The sequence below is a fragment of the Galeopterus variegatus genome, unplaced genomic scaffold (assembly GCF_000696425.1).
Source record: "Galeopterus variegatus unplaced genomic scaffold, G_variegatus-3.0.2 Scaffold76, whole genome shotgun sequence".
NCBI classification, from domain to species: Eukaryota; Metazoa; Chordata; class Mammalia; order Dermoptera; family Cynocephalidae; genus Galeopterus; species Galeopterus variegatus.
This window is the reverse complement of record NW_007726187.1, coordinates 381,306-404,926: the sequence shown is the minus strand read 5'-3', so window position 1 is coordinate 404,926 and position 23,621 is coordinate 381,306. Positions and strand designations below refer to the sequence as shown.

At 59.2% G+C, this 23,621-nt stretch overlaps 2 protein-coding genes across 3 annotated transcripts in view; both read left to right on the top strand.

Moving 5' to 3' along the window:
* Positions 1-6,082, top strand: GPR78 (G protein-coupled receptor 78; the record flags this gene model as incomplete). The annotated part of the gene is made up of 6 exons (XM_008578739.1): positions 1-158; positions 203-535; positions 1,144-1,301; positions 1,930-2,024; positions 5,667-5,739; positions 5,847-6,082. Coding segments are annotated over 6 exons (1,053 nt in total), but the record flags the coding sequence as incomplete, so codon positions are not given.
* Positions 6,083-11,604: 5,522 nt separating this feature from the next.
* Positions 11,605-23,621, top strand: part of CPZ (carboxypeptidase Z) — a 27,689-nt gene continuing 15,672 nt past the window's right edge. The window contains exons 1-4 of one of the 2 annotated variants that reach the window (XM_008578612.1): positions 11,605-11,614; positions 17,164-17,196; positions 18,714-19,088; positions 21,522-21,734. In XM_008578612.1, the coding sequence (XP_008576834.1) occupies positions 19,004-19,088; positions 21,522-21,734 (298 nt within the window). In that variant the 5' untranslated portion in view covers positions 11,605-11,614; positions 17,164-17,196; positions 18,714-19,003. Of the gene's footprint in view, positions 11,615-11,942; positions 12,034-17,163; positions 17,197-18,713; positions 19,089-21,521; positions 21,735-23,621 lie in introns of those variants that run through there. The other variant, XM_008578605.1, reaches the window with a different exon arrangement.

Here is a 23,621-nt window from a genome sequence, read left to right as displayed (position 1 = left end):
GCTGTCGGCTTCCTGGACACCTTCCTGGCGACCAGCGCGGCGCTGAGCGCGGCGGGGCTGAGCGCGGACCAGTGGCTGGCCCTGGGCTTCCTGCTGCGTTATGCCCGGCGCCTGCGACCGCGCGACGCCCGCCTGCTGCTGGCCTACGCGTGGGGACAGTCCTGGCCTTCGCGTCCTGCTTCGCTGCCTTCACCGCCGCGCTCGCCGCCGTGCTCTGCCTCACGTCGCTCAAGGTGCTGCGGCTGGCGCGCGGCCACTGCCGGCGCAGCGACGTCGTCACCATGCAGGCGCTGGCGCTGCTCGCAGAAGCCCGTGGGCACCGTCACCGCCAGCCTGCCCCAGGCGCACGCCCGCGTGTGGGGCTTCCCCGCGCGCTGCTCGTGGGCGTTCATGTGGCCAGCTGGTGCGCTCCCCTGCGTCTCTGCCGCGTCTGCCTCCGCGTCTGCATTTGCCCACATGTGCCCACGGCGCGCAGGGAGCTTCTGCGGGGCGCCGTGACGTGTGCGCCGCCGGGAGAAGTGCGCATCCGCCTGCTGTGGGGCGCGGTCAGCCACTCTCCTCCTGCGACACGGGGGGGGGGGGGTCCGAACACTCCCGGCCATTTCTGCTGACTGCAGGCGCCCTCATCGTGACCCGGGATTTCGAGTCTTGGTGCGGTCCACCCCCAGTGCTGTCTGCTCACTGCTTGGCATGCGTTTTTCCACTGAGTCTCCAGCTGGTGTCACTGCTCCAAGGTGCCCCCTGTGGGTGGTTGCCCCCCCCCACATGTACACAGAGCCCCCCAAGCTGCTCTCCTGCCCCAGAAGGGCAGGCCCAGGGGGCCTCTCCCTCACTGAGGCTCCCAGTCCTGCCCCTCAGTCAGCCCCCTCTGCACAGATGGGAAGCGAGAGCGAGGGGAGGGGGCGGAGGAAAAGGGGGAGGGACCTGTCACCTCCTTCCTGCCTCCATGCTTCCTTCATTTTGCCTTTAATAAACCCCATCTCTTTGCTCCTTCAATTTCCTGTCCCCTCCCTCTGTCCACCTCTGCCTTTCCAGCTGGAACATCCTCCTTGAACCTGATCTGTCTGGCCCACCCTCCCCCCTGCCTCTCAGCTCTGGGCTCCAATTCTGCCCCCCCTTGACCACTGTCCTCTGTCCCCTCAGTGTGTGGCTGCGCTGCCTCAGCAAGCAGAAGAGGCACCACCAGTGGGCCACCAGGAAGATCGGCGTCTTCATCGGGCCCTGCGTCGTCTGCTTTGTCCGGTACGTCATGACCGGGTGGGTTCTGGTGGTCGGGGCCCTGTTGTGGGAGCTGCCGGACAGTGGGCTGGTCTCAGTCATACCGGCCTCTGAGGCTGGGGAACTGCAGGGAAGCCAGCACCAAAGGGTCCCTCATCCACACCTGAGGTGCTGGCACCTCACCTCAGCTCCTGTCAAAGACCCTGGGATGGATGTGTCCCTACGTCCCTTTATATAAATGAGGGAACTGTTCCCTTCGTGGCACAGGCAGGTGTGGGGTCTGTCTGAATGAGTGCCCAGCTGTTTTCAAGCCTAGGAAGATTTCCAAATCTGTTAAGCAACCTGGACCAACCCAGGCCTCAGAAGCCACACTGCCCGGGCATTGACTAGGAGGACGCTGGCTGGAGGGCCAAGCTGGGGCCTCAGGACAAAACCACAGCTAGGTGAGTGTTCTCTTTGCTTCTCACCTGCCCCTTGCCCTGGAGATCTTGGCCTGGGCACGGATCAGGCCAGATCTTCCCTGGAATAACAGGTGATTAGGGAAGATTCTGCATACAGGGCCTGCTGGTGCCACTGTCACGGTGCTGTGATAGGGGCAGTGTGAGTCTGTTTCTGCCTATGGGGCTCTTGGGGTTCTCATTCTGTGGCTTCAACCCCTGCTGTGGTCAGGCTCCCTGGGTGGTCTCTAATCCCCCATATCTTCGGCTGCAGCAGAAGGACATCCTGATAGAAGTGGCTTCTTGGAGGAGTTGATGGCCCTCAGCCTCAAGGGGCTGGGTCAACTATGGCCCAAGGAGAGGGACCGGGTGTGGGGTACTGTGCCAGGCCCCTGAGTGTGTTCACACATGGCTCTTCTGGGCTTGCACTCTAATGCCCTGTGAGGTCAGCTCATCTGCCTTCTCAGGTCACTGGGTTTCTTAGGTGTGGCTAGGAGGGGACATGTTTCCTGAAAACTGGGGAGGCTTCTGGAGCTCCCGTGCTAAGTGGAGTGGGCTCTCTCCTCCCTGTCAGGCTTCCTCTGGGAGCACTTCAGAATCAGCGCTCAGGACATGAACCATGTTGCTCTTGGTCACTGGTCCCATTGGCTCAGGGACATGGAGCCATGTTTCTGGTAGATCACAGCACCCTCCTTTCTCACATAAAACATGGCAAAGACCTCTGGTTCCTAGGAAACCACGTGGGTGCAAGCACGAGCGGGGGACTGTGGCGTCTTCTCCCATGAACCAGGTATCATCTGAGTATCACGTTTGCATGTGTGCGTGCGCATGTGTGTGTGCGTGTGTGCATGAGTGTACGTGTGTGTATGCATGAGTGTGTGCATGCATGAGTGTGTGCGTGTGTGCATGAGTGTACGTGTGTGTGTATGCATGAGTGTGTGCATGCATGAGTGTGTGCGTGTGTGCATGAGTGTACGTGTGTGTGTATGCATGAGTGTGTGCATGCATGAGTGTGTGCATGTGCACCTGTGAGTGTGCGTGTGTGCATGAGTGTACGTGTGTGTGTATGCATGAGTGTGTGCATGCATGAGTGTGTGCATGTGCACCTGTGAGTGTGCGTGTGTGCATGAGTGTACATGTGTGAGTATGCATGAGTGTGTGCATGTGCACCTGTGAGTGTGCGTGTGTGCATGAGTGTACGTGTGTGTGTATGCATGAGTGTGTGCATGCATGAGTGTGTGCATGCATGAGTGTGTGCATGCATGAGTGTGTGCATGCATGAGTGTGTGCATGCATGAGTGTGTGCATGCATGAGTGTGTGCATGCATGAGTGTGTGCATGCATGAGTGTGTGCATGCATGAGTGTGTGCATGCATGAGTGTGTGCATGCATGAGTGTGTGCATGCATGAGTGTGTGCATGCATGAGTGTGTGCATGCATGAGTGTGTGCATGCATGAGTGTGTGCATGCATGAGTGTGTGCATGCATGAGTGTGTGCATGCATGAGTGTGTGCATGCATGAGTGTGTGCATGCATGAGTGTGTGCATGCATGAGTGTGTGCATGCATGAGTGTGTGCATGCATGAGTGTGTGCATGCATGAGTGTGTGCATGCATGAGTGTGTGCATGCATGAGTGTGTGCATGTGCACCTGTGAGTGTGCGTGTGTGCAGGGGCGAGTGCTGGAGCTTCAAGAGCACCTGCGTGCGGCCCCGCTCGAGCATCTAATTTGAATTATAAGTGAATATGAGCGAGCCTGGCTTACTCGGCTGCAATACTGTGTAGATTCGTGGGTCTTACTGTTACTTTCGTGTAAGTGTGCAAAGGCCTGGGTGTGAACGTGTGAGCATGTGTGTCTGCATGAGTGCACACACGTGTGCAAGAGGAAGGACCTCAGCAAAGGTGCCAACTCTGTGACCTACGCAGCTCAAGGTCTCCCCTCCCAAGCCCTTTATGAAAAATGTGGATACAGCGTGGCCTCTTGTTACGAGCACTGGTGAAGTTATGTATTCTTTCACTCACTCACCAAACATTTGCTGAGCACCTACTGTGTGCGGGCTTTGCACTGGTCCTGTGGTGGCAGAGGGGATGGAGACACAGGCCCCGCCTTGAAGGGTTCCTGGTTCTGATGGCAGGACATGCCAGTGAACAGGAACCGCAGTGCTTCCAGCGAGCGTGGGGTGTCAAGGGGTCCAGTTTGAAAGGCCTGCCTGACTGGCGCCGCTCACAACACAGGAACCAGATCAGAGGCCCACACCCAAGCATGCGGACAAGGTCCTCACACCATGGGTGGCCTGTCCCACAAGAAGACATATATCCAGGAGTGTGTTGCTCCTGTCACCCCTCATGAGGTTGTGTAAACATGCCAGTTATTCCACAATCACTAAAATAATTCCAGAGATCTCCTGGGGATTGTTTTCAGAACTGGGATGCGTTGTTAGATTCTTCTGTGGACACCATGAAGGTGAATTTAATCTGGTTAGAAATAGCTCAAGGTCATCTTGAGCCTGTTTGTGTGAATAAAGTAGGTGAAGGAGTGGGAAGATGCATGATTTTTCCTTTCTGTTCCTTGGTTTTATTTGTTTACTCAGTTGTGTGGACGGGGCCCCAGGGTGCGTGGCACCCAGGGCAGAAGGGCTGCGATACAGAGCTCCTCTTGAGGGGTCTGCAGTCCACGGGGGGGAGTGCAGGTGGACACAGAGGCCAGGGTGCTAAGTGCACGGTAGACATGCATGCTAGCCCCTTCTCTGCACGGTCATGGCTGGTCCTAGCATGGCTTCCACACCGGGGACACTCATCACACAGGTGCACCTTGGCTTAGCCAGGAGGAGATGCCCTCGGGCATGTATGAGGCTTTCCTGCTTGGCTCAGCCCCCTTAAGGGCGGAGAGGAATCCCTTGCTTCTCAGATCCTTTTATCTGACTCTCCTTCTGACTTGTCTTATGGCTGTTTGTTACCAGCTTTCAGTTCATGACGGTGGGCTTCTTTGAGGCAGAGGAAATGGTGTGCAGGATGTGAATTGCTGGAACTTGGCCAGTCTCCAAGCCCCTTTCTGACTTCTTGGCTCCTCACACAGCCCTGGGCTGGGCAGGGCTGGGGCCGTTGCTGCCTGGGATCTGTCCCTGCCCCTGCTGCTTGGACCCTAGATGCCTCTCCTCTGGCCCTGTCCTCACACTCACTGCAGCCTAGGGTGGCTGCCTGCTTGCCTCCCTGTCTCGCCTCCCTGTCTCCTCTTGGCCTGGCTGCCCTTGGAGGACTGGGGGCCAGTCTGATCCACTGCTGCACCCCAGCACCTGCTATGTTTGAGGGTGCTTGGCAGATGGTCTCCAAACTACTGAGTGACCCAGCTAAGCTTTGTAGCCTCGGGGCTGTGGACCTTCCGAGTGAGGTGGGACATCCTGGGACAGAAGTTCACTGCACACAGGGTCATCAGGGTGAGGAAAGCCCTGGCCTTTTGAGGGCCGTGACCTCTGGCCCCTCAGCCTGCCAGGAACAGGAGGCAGAATGCCTGTCACTGGTCTGAACATGCCCTTGTGACAGCTTTTAGAAGTCTGGTCCCTGGTGCCCCACCCCAGGTTGTACAGCCTGATGTGCAGAGAGCAGAAGGTCGGCTCAGAGGTGTGGGAGGTGCCCCCACCCTGCTAGAGTCTCCCACTCTGAGCTGGTCCCTTCCCCTCTGTGGTCTGAACTGGTTTCAGAGGAGCAGCACTGGGTTCAGACCCAGAATGCTGGATCAAGTCCCTGTTTTGACAGTCACAGGCAGTGATCTTGGTGACACCCCTTCCCGTCTCTGAGCCGGGCTCCACAGCCTACAAGATGCAAGCGGTAACAGCTCCCTCGGCAGCCAGTTCCACCAGCAGCTGTCCCGCGGCAGGTGCCTAATCCAGATGGTTGAGTTAAGCCACGTGAGGGACCAGTGGGAGAGGCCTGCAATAGTGGCAGTGGTGGTGACACTGCCATGTACTGAGCGCTCACTGTGTGCCGGTGACCTCTTGCTGGCACACAATTCCAGGAGGTGGACACTGTCATCCACTTTGTGGAGGAGGAGCCTGAGGCTCAAAGAGCTTGCACAGAGCCACCAGCTGGTGAGCGTCAGGGCTGCGATTCCAGAACCTTTTGCACCGCAGGGCATGAGTACATGTGTGTGAAGATTGTCCCCATTGCTGGGTCACCTGCTCCACTTCCCTGACAGGCTGGTGGAGCTCAGGCCTTTGTCTCATGAGCACTCGCTGGGGTGTCCTAGACAAGTGCCTGGCCTACAGCAAGGTGGTGGCTGACCTGTCCATGTGCTCCCTGCTCCGCTGGTGGCTCTGCCAAGTCCTGGCTGGCGTGGCATGCCAGCTGCTGAGGAGACACCTGTGCCCGGTGACTGCCTGCAACAGCTCTCTGGATGTGGAGAATGACATCTGCCTGCAGTGGACACACTGAGGATCCCAGCATATGGGGCACTGGCCTGCCACAGCAGCGTGGTGTGGCTTCGGGCAGAGGCTGAGGTGCAGGGAGGAGTGGCGGGTGTCGGCGTGGGGAGCACCAGGGAGGAAGGAAAGTCACAGGCTCCGGGCTCTGGGCTCGGACCTCGGCTGCTGGGTGGCCCTAGGACAGTGTCCTTCTCTCTCTGGGCCTCAGCTTCCTCACCTACTTTCTGGAGTGGCTGTGAGGCTTCAGGATGGCGGGCAGGGAAGCAGCCTGCGTGGTGCCCAGTGTGCGGCAGGCGTCCTGTGAGTGGCAGCTGTCGTGACACAGTTATTAACATTGTCCCCCACCCCCTTTGCCCTCAGCATGGCCCAGGTTTGGAAGATAAATCCCGTGGAGTCTGGTTTGGGGCTGTCAGACCTCACATCTAAGTCTGGCCAGGAGCAGGCAGGAGCAGGTGTCCCCTGGGAAGTGCTGGGGCCCAGCCCCCTCTACCCCACTTCCGTCCATCACGACGCAGGGCTGGCACCCTGGTGGAGCCGCGTCCCGTCTCCTTGTCAGTGGTTCACTAGGAGGAATCAGAATCTCGACTGGGGAGGACGTGGACAGTACCCGTGTGCTGAGAGCCCTTCCTGTCGAAGTGCTGTGCGAGCAAATGGACCTGCTTCCTTCCCCGACCCCAGCACTGTGCCTCTGCATCCTGATCATGAGAGGGTCAAGGGACTGATAGAGGGGACAGATGTCCAGGAGGGTAAGGGGCCTCACTCCCCAGCTGCAATGCTTCCCTCGAGCGCCAGTGAGCATCAATCATCCTCAGTCTAGTTATCGGGCGGGGGCGCCCACCGTCGGTGTGGTTGAACGTCCCCACGGAGCAGCATCCAGGAATTCCGTGCACGTCCCAGCACACACGTAGGCCCTCAGTGGAGTGTCGTGCTGTGTGGGTGAGAGCGAGCGGGTGACCGAAGGCACACACTCCCTCTTCCACCCCTGTCTCTGCTGTTTCTTTATTCTTTGGGGCCCAGGGCCATTCCCTGCAGAACCAGGGTGGGCTGCATAATCTCAGCTCCACCACGTGGTGGGACGGACTTTCTGACAGGGCCTCACCCCTGGGGTCTTGCAGACACGAGAGCCCACAGCACGTCCCCGCCAGGTCAGCGACTTAGGAGGAGTGTGGACCTGAAGTGTTTCCTTGCAGAGACTGGATTCTGTAAAGCTGCTGCACACAGAGCAGCCGGCGCCTTGTGCTGTCAGAGAGATAATAACCATGCACAGCCTGGCAGAGCCCGCTTGACAAATTACTTTCCAAATAACTGGGATTGTTTGGCTGATTCTCCAACACCTCCCCCGAAAAAGGACATATTTTAAAGTGTCTGCAAATTCTAAAGTGCAATTCAAATAAAATAAATGATTGTGAGGAATAAAGGTAATGATAGGTATATGGCCGAGAAGCGTCAGAAAGTTCAAACGAACAACAAACCAAGCCCATCCGACCCACCCTGTCATTCCAGCCTGGGGCTGTGGGTTCCAGAGGTCACATGTGGTTGGTGGTCCTCATTCCCCTGCTTCAGTGATGGCCTGCGGTGCCCTCTGTGCTCGCTAAGGACAGCGGTTCCACAGAGGAGGCACCCTGGTCTGCTTGGCTGGTAACTCCAGGGCCCGGCCGTGAGCGCAGCTGAGCCACCGCTCCTGCTGGGAGCTGCTCCAGGGGTGGGAAGCGTACTCCGTGCTACCAAACCCACGGCTAGAGCCTCAGGTGCACTCAAGGAGTACCTCCTGTTGGAAGTGCCACAGCTGGAAGGAGGCGCACTGTTTATGAGAGATGGTGGCTGCTGCTTCTTGCCTTCCTGTGATGCCCATGGAAGTTTCTAGAAGACTATTCAGCCACAGGTTCCCTGTGCCACCTGTGCTGGCATTGTACAACATTCTCTCTGTGGGTCCCTGCTAGCCCACGAAGCTCAATCACTACGCTGTCCTCTCCCTTAGGCTTGTCATCTTTTTTTAATTTGAAAAATACTTTTTATGTGCGTTAAAGCGTATTGCAAAACGGTGTTGTGTCCCAAGAACTTGGTGAACCGATAAACATTTTATTCACAGGGTCTCTCATTTCTCTGAAAAGGGTGAAAATGCTGCCTTTGCAATAGCTGGAAGTCAACTGTTTAATTGCCAGGGAGGCGGAGCTTGCTAGGATTTCTGGGCCTGCGTGCAGCCCCCTGCTGGGCTTCCAGGACCTCCAGACCAGGCTGCGTGTGCGGGGAAGGGGCTGGCTCATCCTCCAGCAGTTGTTTCGACATGGTGGAGCTGCAAACTCCAGATGCTTTCCCATGTGCGGGCAGGAAACAGAGAGCCGTGGGGGCTGTGAGGCTTGCGGGACATAACTGCTCATTTATTTGGGGGACTAGGGTTTTGATTGATCCCACCGGGCAGAGGGCAGCAGCATTCAGCGAGAGCTGGGGAAGGGAGGCCGTTTTGCAGCCCAGAGGTACAGTCCTCTTGCTCAGCTTGTCTTCTTGTCCTCAGGAAACCATGATCTGGTTTCCCTGGGGCTCCAGTCTGTTCAGACAGGGTGGCAGACCCAGTCCAGAAGGGGTTAAGAGCTGGACATCCGCTCCCCTTCCCCTTCATGCTGCCTCACTCTGGCCTTCTATGTTCCTCACTGGGGGCGTCTGCTGATGGCCACAGCCTCTGGAGCCCTTCCTGGTCCCTGGCAAGGCAGCCCTTCCCTGCACCCACCCTCCTCCAGGCAGAGGGAGCTCCTGGAAAGGCAGTGGGTTGTGCTCCTGCCAAGAGCCCTGAGAGGTCCCCAGGCTATGGTCGTGGCTCCTGACCTGGCATTCTAGGCCCTTTCTGTTCTCTGTCCCCTCTGCTCCCCACTCCTATCCACCTGGAGAGGGATAAAGTGCCAGGTGCCCCAGTCTACCTGCCCCTCCCAGGGGGCTGCAGGCTTTCTGGGCATTTCCTCCTCCCCTCTGCTTAGCCAACTCGTCCTTCCAGCCTGGCCCAGTGCTGGGCTGCCTGGCCTAGGCAGATGCGACTCTCTCCTCACGGGCTCCCATGGTCTCAGTGTCCCTCTTTCCAGGGCCCAGCCACAGGGTGTGGTCGCCGCCTGCTTCCTGTCTGCCCACGCTCCAGGTGGGAGCAGTGTCTGATGCCTTTTTACCCCCAGGGCCTGGCCCAGCACCCACCGTGCAGTGAGGGCTCGGGGTGCTAGTGTGCGCGGTCATCTCTGGGCTGGGGAGAGGACTCCCAGCACCTATGCCACACCCCCCATCATCTCTAATGCCCTTTCAAGTGGAGAGTGCCGCTGGCTCAGGGCCCTTCAACTGGTGAAGAGGCTGAGAGGGGATGGCAGTGCTATTCCAATGACACTATGTGACCTCTCACCTAGAAGCTTGTTCCACAAGGAGCCATCCGTGGCCCATCCGTGTGGCCCAGGCACTGAGTTCCTGTGGGCTCCCTTGTCCCATCTCGATGGGCAGGTCTGGCTGCTTCCTCGCCCTGGGGCTCATTAGCTAGTGGGCTGGGAGGACGTGGACACCTCCTCATGCTTGGGAAGGCTTAACTCCATCTTGTGACTTGCCCCTGACAAAGCACTTGGGAGGTCTGGCTCTCTTGGCTAAGGATCATTGCATGAGACGTTCCTTCCAACTTAAGTGTGGAGGAGAGAGCCTGGTTCCAGGGCTTACCAAATTCTTCTCACTGGGTCTTAAAAACCGACAACAGCTAGCATTGACCCTATTTCATGGAATCAAAATGCTGTTGATTTCAAGCTGTATTATTTTATGTACCACTGAGAAAGAAAAAACTTGCCCCAAATGAGGTCTACACTAGAAGGTGCCTTCCTGCAGCTGGACCACCAGGGGCTACACGCTCAGTGTCCACGAAAACCTGACCTGCCCGCAGAAGGGGACAGCGAGGAGGCTCCTGTGTCCCCACCTCAGCACTCGGGAAGGGAGGGAACAAACCTCCCCCGAGACTGCGCACTGCCAGCTGGGTTCGTCCCTCCCAGGGAGGGACAGAAACCTCAGACGAGGAAGTCTAGGGAAAGTGGCCCTGGAGGCCGGCCGGAGCAAGCACAGGGGCTTCAGGAAGGACGAGGCGGAGTCCAGGTGGACAGAAGGCAGCACTGAGCGTCCATCGCCCTGGGCTCTGGAGGCGTTGACACAGGCAGCTTGGAGTCGACCTGAGGCAGCACATGTTCTGAGCCAGGAGTGGATTCACCCCACGGTGGGTCTTGTCCCCTTACCCCTGCCTCTGGGCTGAGCGGCCTGTCACATCTCAGGGTTGAGTGGCATCTGGATCCACGGTCTGAGCACCGACCTCTGCGTTCTGGCCTCCCAGCTGCCCAGGACAGTTGGTAAAGGATGCCCATAAAGGCACGTGGCTCCTAAAGCCATGTCTGGGCCAATTGCCCCAGCAGCGATCACAGCTGGGCTGTGGATCTCCGTGTCCAGCCAGCTTTGTCCCCATGGCTCAGGGCATGTGCATACAGATGGGCACACCGTGGACTGCAGCCGTGGGGCTGCGAGAAGTGGCCAGCAGGCAGATGTGTGCACATCTGGACGGCAGAGTCAGAGCCTGTCCAGCTCCACACGGTGGTCCTGCCTCAGAGGGAGAGAGGGGCTCTGGGCAGACAGTGACCTAAAGGCCCCAGGGCTGTGTTTTCCTCACCGTGGGGCTGAGGAACCCTTGTCGCCTTCCCAGATGGCTCCAGGTGGCACAGGCACGGGCACGGGAGAGGGGAAGCGTGTGGGAAGGGTCTGCCCTCTTCCCCAGGTGCCGATGAGGAGCTTGAGCCTCTCCAGGTCACCACTGGCCTCCCCTCCCCATCCCATGATCTTGCCTTTGATCCCTGGTCTAGGGAAAGGGGGACAGAGAAGGGCCTGATGTCACCACCTGGACCATGTATCCAGTCCTTTGATGAACCGACTCCATCCTCTGGCAAATTTCACGGGTGCCAGGTTTCCTGCCGAGCCCTGCAGGTGAGCGAAATCAGAAGGAACGTCATCCCAGGATCCAGCCCAAGTCAGAGGTCAGAGAGTAGGGAGTGACCCCAGGCCACGCAGGAGCCACCTGGCCCTCCCTGGTACCTAAAGGGTCCCTCCACAAAGACCCCTCCCCAGTGCACTCGTGTGGGGACAAGGGTCTGGATGTGGAGGGAGCCCCTTCACTTCCCTTATCTGACCCAGGTCCAGAGTGGGATGACTTGGTCCAGCTCACCGCCAGCTGCCTCCCCCGCGACCCCCGACCTGTCCCCCCAATCAGGGCTTTCGGGCAGATCAGCAGGGAGGCCGGCTGCGCTCACGGCCGCTCCCCTGGGCGTCCCCCTGCAGCTCGTGGCGCTGCCGCTGTAACCCGACTCCGCGCGTGGGCGTTCGGGGCGCCCCTCCTGCGCCGGGGGCGGGAGCCCGGCCGCGCGGCCCGAGTGCCACATCACTGCGCCCGCCGCCGCGCCCACCATGCCGTCCCCGCCGCCGCCGCTGCTGCTCCTCGCCCTGGTGGCCGCCGCCACCGCCAGACCCGGCTGTGAGCCCGCTCGAGACCCCGCCGGTAAGGCCCACATGCCCCGCACCCGCCCTGGGGGACCCGGGACTTTCTCCCGGTCGGTCATGTGCCCATGGCCCGGGCGAGAACGTCACCAAAATGACTTGGACCAGTACAGTGACCTTTGCCTGGGAGGGGACACGGGGCTCTCTAAGTGCTTAGAGAATGGGACCCCAAGGCCCAGCGCAGGGGGCAGCTTGGGGCAGTGGAGGAACGCTGTGCCCTGGCCAGGGGCTGAAGCAGTGGGCGTTCGGGGCGCCCCTCCGGCGCCGGGGGCGGGAGCCCGGCCGCGCGGCCCGAGTGCCACATCACTGCGCCCGCCGCCGCGCCCACCATGCCGTCCCCGCCGCCGCCGCTGCTGCTCCTCGCCCTGGTGGCCGCCGCCACCGCCAGACCCGGCTGTGAGCCCGCTCGAGACCCCGCCGGTAAGGCCCACATGCCCCGCACCCGCCCTGGGGGACCCGGGACTTTCTCCCGGTCGGTCATGTGCCCATGGCCCGGGCGAGAACGTCACCAAAATGACTTGGACCAGTACAGTGACCTTTGCCTGGGAGGGGACACGGGGCTCTCTAAGTGCTTAGAGAATGGGACCCCAAGGCCCAGCGCAGGGGGCAGCTTGGGGCAGTGGAGGAACGCTGTGCCCTGGCCAGGGGCTGAGGTTCCTTGCCAGCTGGGGCACAGCAGGTGAGGGTGTCCCTGCAGACAGGGTCCCAGCGAGCAGGTGCCAGGACTTTGCAGGGCCAGAGCCGTCCAAGGTCCCCGGATCCTTCCAGGAATGGGGCGGCCTCTGGCCGGTGGCAAACTCTTGACCCCTCCCTCCCAACCCAGGGCTGTGATGTGGACAACAACGTCTCCGGAAGTGGGTCCAGAGGGCTGGGGGCGGGGGCTGCAGTCTCTCTCTGGGAGGAGGGCTTGGAAGCCTCCTGGAGGGATCAGAGGAAGGGAGACGGAGGGCCCCGACGACCCTCTGGGGAGGCTGTGCCTGTGTGTGTGACCTCACCTAAGAGGTCACGGGGTACTGGGCAGGGGCTGGCGGCCTGGAGTTCTGGGCTGGGTCCTGGTCATGCCTCCCCTCTAGGAGCTGGGCCTCAGTTTCCCTGTGATTCAAAGGTGGGGGATGCATCCAGTCCCATCCTCAGCGTCCTTACCAGCAGCAAACATCTGTGCTCCTGTAGGGCTGGGGTCCCCTTGGGCTCGAGGGTTCGGGGTTGTCAGATTCAGAATCTCTCAAGTGCTGGGGTTTGTGGGTATCTAAGAACTCGCTGAGTGGATGTGCTGTGAGCAGAGTACCTCTCAAGTGTGCCAAGGCCCGTCTGTTTCCTTTTCTTCTCTCAGCCTGGCTTGTCCTCTCCATCTCTGTCCCTACCCCTGTACCTGTCCCCTCTGTCTGCAGAAGGGTCCAGGCAGACAGGGTGCATGTGTGCGTATGAGCATGTGTGCATGTGAGCACAGGTGCATGTGTGGGACGCTGCTGGAACTTGCACTGTGTCATGGGTGGCCCCTCTTCCGGACTCTTGAGACCCCAGAGAATGTCTACACTCACAGGCTTGTCGGCACCACGGCCCCCTCCTCCAAGGAAGCTTTCCCTGACCTGCACTTTTCCAAGGGAGACGTGCAGTCACCTTCCACTGGACTCCTCCAGACAGCGCAGGCTGTCCCTGGCTGGCGCTGAGTGCCGCAGCAGCAAGTGTTTCTAGAATAAGGATTTATTCTTCCTGAGTCCAGTCTTCCCTCCTTACAGATGAGCGTGGGAGTCAAGTGCCTTTTCCAGGATGCAAACTGAAGTGGACAGGCTGGCAGCTTGAGTCCAGGCCCTGTATCCGAGGGCTGCTGGGTCCCTGTCTGATGTGTCCCAGGGGCTCACAGCAAGCTGGACTCTCGCCCCCCTGCCTCCTCCCTAATCTGGCACAGGACTCCCAGTCATTATGGGAGCCTGGGGTCTGCTCCTAGTGTCTGGGTTCTGGGTTCAAATCCTGACTCCTCCTCTCTGCTGTGTGACCTCGGTCAGATGGCCTGACCTCTCTGACCTTATTTGGGTCTCATCTGCATAGGAGGAACCGCTATCTTCTGTTTAAGAGCAGGGGAGGAGGGATCGAGTTCAGACTTGAGCCTCGGTTGAGGAATGCTGCCACCTCGTGGTCAAGACACGTCACGGTCGTGTGTGCCAAAAAGCAGCTTTTAGACCAGCGCCATCCAACAGAAACATGACCCCAGCCACATCTATAATTTTACATTTTCTAGTAGCCACAGTAAAGAGGTAATAAGAGACACATGAAATTAATTTTACCTACAAGTTTTATTTAACCCAGTGTATACCAAACATCCCAACGTGTCGTCAGCACCTTAGTGAACACTCTGCATCCCTTCATTAGTGCTGAGGCTGACACTCGGTGTGTGTTCCACACTTTCAGTGCAGAGTGGTTTGGACTCACCGCAGTTCACACACTCAGTAGCCACGTGCGGCTCGTGGCTGTCGCGCTGGGCGGTCTGGTTTTCGATCCTTCTGGGGACTCAGTCTTTCATCCCCTCTGTGTTTTAAGGGCTGCAGGAGAGCAGGTGTCTGGGGGTGTCTCCATGTGTCTGTGGGGGGAAGGGACAGCATTGCGGATAAACAAGCCACCTTGGCACACCGCCTCCGTGTTTTGTGGCTACAAGGACAGTGGGTTCTGAGATGGACAGAGTGTGGGCTTTGGGTCGACTGGTCCATCCCTTGCTTTAGGGGTGAAAGTCAGAGGCCCAGAGAGGCCAAGCCAGCTGGGTACGGCCCAATGTCATTGCGTAACTGGCTGTGTGGACTTGGGATAAGTTGCACAACCACTCTGGGCCCGTCCTCCACACCACCGTGGCCAGAGCAGCACATGCTGGGTCTGGCGTGTCCCCCATGAAAGACGTGCTGTAGTCTTAACCCCATACTTGCAAATGTGGCCTTACGCAGAAGTGAGGACTTTGCAGATAAAATCTGATGGAGATGAGGTCATGCTGGATTGGGGTGAGCCGTAAATCCAATGACTAGTATCCTTAGAAGAAGAGAGAGCTTTGGACACAGACCCACAGGGAAGATGGTCATGTGACCACAGAGCCAGAGACTGGAGCGATGTGGCCACAAGCCAAGGAGCACTGCAGCCACCAGGTGCTGGAAGAGGCAGGAAGGAGCCTCCCCTGGAGCCTTCGGGGGGAGCACAGCCCTGCCGACACCTTGACTGCAGGCTTCTGGCCTCCCAGAGCTGGGAGAGAACGAATTTCTGTCACTTTCAATCCCTTGGTTTGTGGTGCTTTGTCACAGCAGCCCCAGTAAACTAATCCACCATCTCTGTCTCACATGTGGTGGCCTCCCTGGAAGTGGTTGGTGACCAGCTCAGTAGATACCAGCTACTTGCTGCCGCTTGTGAACCCTGACGGAGTCACGAGGCCTGGTGGGAGGGTCGTGCGGGCAGCTTCCCCCGCTCACTGTGTGGCGCAAGTAGAGTGGTGACGTCACACATCTGGGAGCACTGAGGACTGTGACGGCATGTGAGCCACGGGAGGGTGCACAGGAGGGTGCACAGAGGTTCCTGCCCACGTGCCGTGGGAGCAGACGGCCCCTGCCCTCTGGGGTGGACTCAGGCTCCCTCACTGCCAAGCTGTGCTCGTCCCATCACACACTGTGGGGACCCGTGGGCAAGGTGGGTGGGCACACTAGCCCTCTCTGTGGGGTCAAGGTTGGCTGCCCTACTGCCCAGGTACTTCAGGAGAACTATGCTCTTGCCCGGTGTTTCCCCAGAGGTGCCAGTTGGAACAACATGGAACCCTCCAGCTTGTGTCCTAAGCTGGTTTGAGACAGTGACAGTAATGACGCACACTGTCATTTGTGGAATGTCTTCCCCATGCCAGATCCTGGGCTGGGCACAAACGTGGTCATCCTGTAGGACCTTCACAACATCTTCACGAAGCGATTACGTTCAACCCCAAATAAAACGGAACAAAAGCACAAAGAGCGGCTTGTCCGGGTCCCCCTGCCGTGACGGGGGCGGGGGGTTGAGCCGTCTAGGTCCGGCGCTAGGCCTCTTCCCTGCCCCCTCTGTCCCCGTGGCTCACGGTCAGTGTTCTCCTGCCACACGGATGGCACAAGGAGGGAGAGGAGCCCCAGGGTGGCAGGTGCCCTCCCGTGGGCCGTGGCACACACCCAGCTCTACACCAGAAAAGCCCTCGCGTGGATCCTGTTTGCTGTTGGTTATGAGGGTGGAAACCCGTGTTATCCTGTGAGCACCTGGTGGAGTCACGGTGCCCTAAACGTCACCATGCCAGGAGAGCTTGTGAGCTGGTCGGATTAGGGATTGGGGACCCTCGTTGCCCCATCCAGGGTGTGGAAGCTGAGCCCCGGGAGGTTCCCGAGAGAGGCGGCTGCCCAGCCAGCAGAGCGGGGCGAGCGTCCACCTGCCCTGTTGGTCCCCGTTTGGGGAGCTGGCATTGGCTGCTGACTTGAGCCGACTCTCCACGCCCCCAGGGCTTAAGGGGACCTCCTGAAAGCGGCCCCACCTTCCCGACCTCCGGGTTCGGGCCTGGGTTCCCGGTGGTTACAGGATTGGAAAGGAGGCCTTTCGCTCTGGTTGCAGCCCGCTCCCCGCCTCCTAGGCTCCCCAGCCCCCACTCCTCCACACCTGCTGCTGACTTGCCCTGTTCTGGGCTCCTGCTCTCCCCCACCCAGCCTGCCCTTCCCCTCCGGGCCAGGTGGACTTGTGCACGGGTGTGTTCCAGTGCCAGCTGAGCATGCGCTCTGGCGCCGAGCTCCCTGTCTCCGAGTCCGTCCCTCCCTCTGGCGCTCACAGAGCACCCAGAACCTGCTTCTGACACGAAATTTAGCAGGCGGCATTGCGTTGGTTTTACTTGGCCTTCCCGGGGGTCTTACTGTTGGGTCCCTGTGTCTGGGCTTCGGGGAGGGCCCATGGAACTCCACAATTGCAAGGATAGTTTTGTGTGTTGATCCTCTTTTATGGGAAGAGGGTCCCAAACTCTAGAAATGGGGAGGAACCACACTCTTGCAAGGGGTTCTGGAGGGCAGGGAGCCCGCCCCCGACTGGCTCATGGGGCCTTTGCACACCGCAGGGTCAGAGTCAGTGGTGTGGTGGAGCCACTGTGCAGGCTCCCCAGGGCTGATTGTTGAGTATTCGGGAACGTTGTGAGAACTGGTTGTTAAAGTGCTGAAGGCTGAAACTGGCCATGCTGGAAGCATTTACACTGTGGCAATTGCCAACCCTACAAGTCAGAGCCTTTACACCTAGGAGGGCAGCTCACCTGCGCACCGCAGCTCAGTCCCAGGCTTTTGCATGCTGTGGAACCTGCACCACTCTCTGGCTCTTTGCCTTAGACAAGCCGTGTGACCTTTCTGAGACCCAGTCTTCTCACTGGAGAAGCGGGGGTGACTGTGGCATGTCCCTTGGAGGGCCGCTCTGAAGACTGAATGAGATAGAGCTGTGGAGGGCAGGGCAGGCAGGGCACCCAGCAAGTTCTCAGTGAGTCACCACCAGTGCACCTCGTATGGGCTGCGAGTCCCTAACAGCTGCCGTCTCTCTTTCTAGGTGGGTGCCACAGGCCGTCAGCTGAGGACAGCGGTACGGTACCAGCTCCCCTCGTTTTGTTTCACAGCAGCTCTGCAGCCCGTCCACGCTATCCCAGCATTTCTAAAATGTTGAACCCATGGTTTCCGAAGCGGATAATGTGTAACTTGGCCCGTGAATCAGCTCCAAACAAATCTGAAAGGGCCATGGAAAAATTAGACACAAGAAGGGCCAGACCCTGCCTCTGTGGCACTGGGGCTCCAACCCTGGCTCTGCCCGCCTGAGACCCTGCAGGGACCCTCTTTCCACACCTCCATCTGCCCCCACCTCCCTGCTCAGCACCCCTTTCCCCCGGGGTCAGCTCTTGATGGCTGGGGCCAGGCCTTGCATGGATATGTGCTGTGTGTCCCCTGGTCACTGTCCTGTCTCCACCATCAGCTCTGTACCAGGCACCTGCTGAATCTGCGGGCTTGGGCAAGTCCCTTCCCTCTGTCCCCTGATCTCCTCCTCTGTTAAGTGATCTCACAGGATGATTTTGAAAGTTATGTGGGGTCCAGACTATGTGAAGTGCTCAGGATAAGGCCGGGTCTGTTTTCAGAGGAAAGTGCTTCTTCAGGTCACCTCTGCCAGATTTGGGCGTCTGGCATATTCTAAATGGAGGGACTAGACTTTTAAAAAATCAGGAAGAATGTTTCCCAATACAAATTCAATGACACATAAAACATTTTGAGCAGAGAAACGCTGAGCAGAAGCAGCCCTGTCCTTTCCAATCTCAGACATGGAAAAGTGACAAAGTCCTATGACACGTGCCGTGTGATGCTGCATCTGCAAAGTTGACCGAGGACAGGAGGAGAGGCACACAGGGGCGAGAGTGAAGAGCAGGGACACGGGTCTGCACCAGAGGGGTGTGGAGGGCCCTGCCTGGCAGAGGAGGGCCTTCAGAGATGGGGCGGCCAGGCCCGTCCATTGCTGTTCACGGCTGTTCACTGGCTGGACAAATAGCCCCCGCGAGCAAGCACGAAGAGGCCCAGTGACAGTGAGGACCCTGCCTCCTCTTGCCGGTGCTTAGAGCCGTGACAATCTGGTCAAGCTGCAGCGGTCCCTACTCAGCCTTCTCGTTAAGCCCCAGCCCAAACCGACTAACCAGTTAGGGACTGTGCTCCCAGAGACGTCTGAGCAGGGCGCAGCTTTGGGGCCTCCCTTGCTTTGGGGCTGCGTCCTCAGGGGGGTGTTGCACTGTTTCTGTCGGCCTCTTTCCTGGGCCTTGGGGTCGGCGAGCCCTCGGCAGGCTGGCTTCCTGTCCCCACTGCGCACACGTGAATGCCGGGCTCAGTCGCTGGTGGGTAGCTGAGCCCAGTCAGGGTTAGGAGCCTTCTCTGATTCTCCCACAGGCCCTGGCTTCCCCCAAAGGAGCCCTTGTCCTAGTCCCCTCCCCTGCCAGACTGTGGGTGCCACACCCCTGCAGGCCCTGGCCCTGGGTGGGGTCTACTTGGGTGGAGCAGGCCCTTGGCAAGTGTCTGACGGTGTGGGCCCTCGTGGGAGGGAGTGACCTGCTGGCCCTGCCTTTGCAGCCATCTGCGTGGACCTGCAGCTCCAGACCTGTGGGGACACCGCCTACAACCTGACTGCTTTCCCCAATGCACTGAAGCACCGGTCGCGGGCGGCGGTGGAGTCCAGCTCCGAGTACCTCCTGCTGAGCGTCCTGCATCACCTGCTGGAGGGCCAGTGCAACCCCGACCTGCGGCTGCTGGGCTGCGCCGTGCTGGCTCCGTGGTGCGAGGGTGGCCGGGAGCGCAGGCCCTGCCGGCACGTCTGTGAGGGCCTGCGGGAGGCCTGCCAGCCCGCCTTCGACGCCATCGACATGGCCTGGCCCTACTTCCTCGACTGCCGCCACTACTTCGCGTCTGAGGAAGAGGGCTGCTACGACCCCCTGGAGAGTCTTCGGGGTAGGGAGGCCTGTGGGGTGCTCTGGGGAGTGGGCGGTGTGAGCAGCAGGACGCGGTCAGGACCACGAGCCATGCTGACCACCTGGCTTTACCCACCAGTGCAGCGGTGCAGGTCGGAGGCTGCTGCTGGGGGCATCTCACTGCTGACGAGCCCCCAACAAAAGGTTCCTGCCTCTCTATGGAGCCGGGTCAGGGGCAGGGTGGGAGTGGAAAGGTCAAAGTAGGGACAGCGCCTCAGCCGAGGCCCTGTACGGAGCCGCCATACGAAGTTGGCTGGGCTTGGGGTGCCGCTGCGTCTGTGTGCGCTGGCTGTGCGTCCGGTCTGGGTGGGAGGGTGCTTGCCCCAGAGGCCTGCCAGGCAGAGCCTTGGAACTGCCCAGGGCTGGGCCTGAAAGATCACACAGGGGACTTTGGCCTGGAGTGGACTCCTCAAAGCAGGGCCTGGGGGCCAGTGGAAGCAGTGGGAGGGACTGCGGAGAGACAGGAATTGGCTTCTCATGAGGACAAACCAGTGGAGGTGAAATAGCAGCCCTGGGGACAGGGGCCACGTATCTCTGGAGGTGTGCGGACCGGCTCTGTGGGCGCTGGGCAGCGAGCCTGGGGTTGGGGGGCACCAGCCCTGCTGTGGCTGTCTGCACCTTTCCTCTCGAGTCTGTGGTCCACCCCAGCTGGAGAGAAGCAGAGGGTCACCAGAGACCCAGTGTGAGGCGCACAGCCTGGCCGGTGGAACTGTCTGTGTGATCAGATGTTCTGTGCTGTGCCGTCCAAGCAGTGGCCACTGGCCACATGTGGTCCTGAGCCCTTGGAATGTGGCAAGTGCAACTAAGCACCTGGTGTTTGCAGTTTATTTCATTGTGATGGGTTTAGACCTAAATTGAAATAGCTGCGTGTGACCGTGTGTGCCGTCGGGGTGGTGTGGGGCAGCTGGTCCTGGCTGTGTGTGCCGTACGGGCAGCACGGTCCTGGTCCTGAGAGCCGCACGGGAGCCCACTCACCCTGCGCATCAGCCCCACCCATGTTTTATATGTGAGGAAGCGGGGGCCCCGGCACGGCTGGTGGTACAGTGTCTTTCTTTGGCTGGAGTGACCTGGGCCAGGCATTGATGGAAGGATTGCCTTTTTCATTTAGCAAGCAGCTGTTGAGCACCGGCTGTGTAGGTGGCTCTGTGCTGGGATGCTGTCACAGACGTGCACCTGGGCTGGGCTCCAGCGAGCCTGGGGCCTAGGCTGTGTGGGGGCTCGGGGCCGACCCTGGTGCTCCTCAGGGCCTCGGGCTCTCGTCTGAGAGGGGCTGACTCCAGACCGCGGGGTGCAGCGGGCGGTGGGAGGCTCTTTGCCACAGACAAGCGCTGTCCAGTGTGAAGGGATCTCAGTCCCCACAGAGGCGGGACCAGATGGTGGAAATGGCCAGGGAGGGAGGGAGGGAGGCCAGACAGCTCCGAGGGCCAAGCCACTGCCCTGGGAAAGCCAAGAAGTTGGCGTGAGGGAGATTATTTTGGGCATCTCCACCACCAAATTGCTGGTTCCGTCTGTTTTCTTTCCCTTTTTGAGCAGAAACAAAACCACAGGACAAGTGAGACACTTGGGGGATGTGTTAACTCTTTGTGGCCCCCAGGACCAGCCTGCTTCCGTGGGCGGGACTGCGGGACCGCCGTTTGGGAGGAGCGCTGAGGGCTGTCCTCAGGTGCTTCTGCTCCAGTGAGTGGGACAGGAGAGCTAGGGGCGTGCGGACAGCCTGAGAAACATCCAGAACCGCTCCGCTCCTTCCTTTCTTCTCTCCTTCCTGGTGGAGGCACTCACTGTCGTGTTAGTAATAACAGCAAACACTTGGAAGTGATCACGACAGCAGAAGGGTGGCTTTTCAAAGCTTCCTGGCTGATTCGTGATGGTGCGGACGCTGTTTACACTGTGATGCCAAGGACAGAAGGCAGAAGACGAAACAGCGCCAGCAGGAGGGCAGGCTGGGCAGTCAGGGAGAGCACACGACAGGAGACAGCGCCGCATGGGGCTTTCTTTGAGTGGAGGATTCTGTAGACAGGCCTCTTCCTTCCTGTTGCACTGTTGTGTGTTGTAGGAATTCTCCAGGCAACTACGTGCCGCCTTCATTCACAGTGACATTGCCAACTGTGTCCTTGAGCACATCTGTTGGGGGCTGTTACGGGCTGTCGATACTCTTATATGTGTTATAAAGGGAACTTTTATTAAAAACGTAAACACAGATTGGCACAGAGCCATCCCAGGGAGACACAGGGGTTCCGCCCCCAGGCTGCTGCAGTGCGGTGGGGCTGGGGTGGGAGGTGCTGGGAGTGGCCACACGTCCCCGGGCAGTGGAAGGGGAGGCAGGGCCATCCGTGGGTGGGTGGGCGGCATGGCCCGAGCTGTGACCGAGTGCCCGGTGGCCCACAGGCTGACCCCAGCTCCCCCACTCCCCCAGGAGGCCTGGAGGCCGATGAGGCGCCGCCCTCGGGCCTGCCACCCACCTTCATCCGCTTTGCCCACCACTCCTACGCCCAGATGGTGCGTGTGCTGAAGCGCACGGAGGCTCGCTGTGCCCACGTGGCCAAGACCTACAGCATCGGGCGTAGCTTCGATGGCAAGGACCTGCTGGTCATCGAGTTCTCGGACCGCCCCGGCCAGCACCAGCTGAGTGAGTGCCCGTGCAGGCTCCGGGCCGCTGGGCCGTGGGGTGCACAAGCCGGGGGTGGAGGGGCGTGGGGATATGGGTGGGGTGGGGGCTTCGGGGCTCTGCTTGGTGCACAGCCACAACCCACAGGGCCTGTGGATCTGCTGTACGACAAAAGGAGGATGTCCGCAGAGTATCCATTTTACTTGAAAATTTGGGGGATGCGGAGACAATATTATTGCCTAATAATGGAGACTCTGCTCTAGCGGGGATGGAGCAGATATAAACCTAACAAGAAATTTAAGACAGGAGACGGTGCAGGGATTTGGGCTTGCAGAGAGAGAGTGACACAGCCCAGGAGTCGTGGCGGACACTGGGGGGAGGGCAGGGCCCCGGGATGTGGCGGCACCAGTCAGGGAGGAGCGGTCTGCAGTGCTGCAGGAGCACCGGGCCCCGCGCACGGGTGAGGAGCGTGACCGTGCACTGTGCGTCGCACCATGTTACAACCGTATCCTCGCGCGCCAGACTCCAGGCAGGTCTGTGCAGCCCTCAGTCCTGGTCACTTCGTCTCTGCTCTTCCAAACCTCACCAGACACGTGATTCCATAGAGTGATATGAAAAAGCAATTTTTTCATTTTAAAAGCCGAAGTTCATGTCCATCTCCATCAGGCTTAGGTGTCCTGTTTTGAGACGGGAGAGGTCAGTGTGGGAAATGCTAGGTTTCGTCGTCCCTGTGGAGCTGTCTTCTTGCAGGGAGATCAGGAAATCAAACTCTATTGCAGTCGTAATGTGCTGCACACTCGAAGCTGCAAAGGAGCCCCTCAGGCTGGTCATGGGGTGACTGTGTAGTCCACGCGCCTCCTAGGGCACTGAGAGCATTCGGGGCACGGGGGCCAGGTCCAGGGCCTCTGGGAGAATCAATGAGCCCAAGTACTTCCTTGGCCTTGTCAGCGGCCCACCTGTCCCCATGACCACGCTAGTTAAACAGGATCCATCTAGCAGCTGCTCCACTGGACCCTCAGTCCTCACAAGTTACTAAAAAATGTACCTCCTCTTGGGTAATCAACTCAGGTACCTTTTTCAGGGTGACCACCTCAGCCAAGTTCTCCTATTGTCCTGGGCAACGTGGCCACCAGGAGCCCCAAGGCTCTATCTTCCATCAGAGGTCAGAGATCATCTGGCCACACTGCGGTCCACCCTGCTCCACCCCTCTAGCTGTGGTGTGGAGTCTGAGGGACATTGGTGTTTACTCCCGCACCTGGAGGTCCCTGGGCTGTGCACAGCTGGGGAGGGACACACCATTTTCCAGGCAAGCAATGTGAGGTTCAGGAGGAGGGGTGACTTGTCCATGTCACATAGCTAGTAAGGCTGCCAGGTCCCAGCTCACTCTCCCTCCCAAAATCCATCCATGGACAGATGGATAAAAGGATGAGAGGATGGATGGATGGGTGGATGGATGGATAAGTGGATGGATGAAAGAAAGGATGGATATATAGATGGGTGGAAGGATAGATAAATGGATGTATGGTGCGTGGATGGTTGGATCCACCACCCATCCATCCATCCATCCACTCATCCATCCATCCCTCCATCCATCCACCCACCATCCTTTTATCCATCCTCCATCCATCCTCCATCCACCCACCAACCCATCCACCCATCCACCATTCATCCATCCATCTATCCACCCATCCATCCACCCACCCATCCACCCATCCACCCACCCATCCATCCACCCATCCATCCATCCTCTCATCCTTTTATCCATCTGTCCATGGATGGATTTTGGGAGGGAGAGTGAGCTGGGACCTGGCAGCCTTACTAGCTATGTGACATGGACAAGTCACCCCTCCTCCTGAACCTCACATTGCTTGCCTGGAAAATGGTGTGTCCCTCCCCAGCTGTGCACAG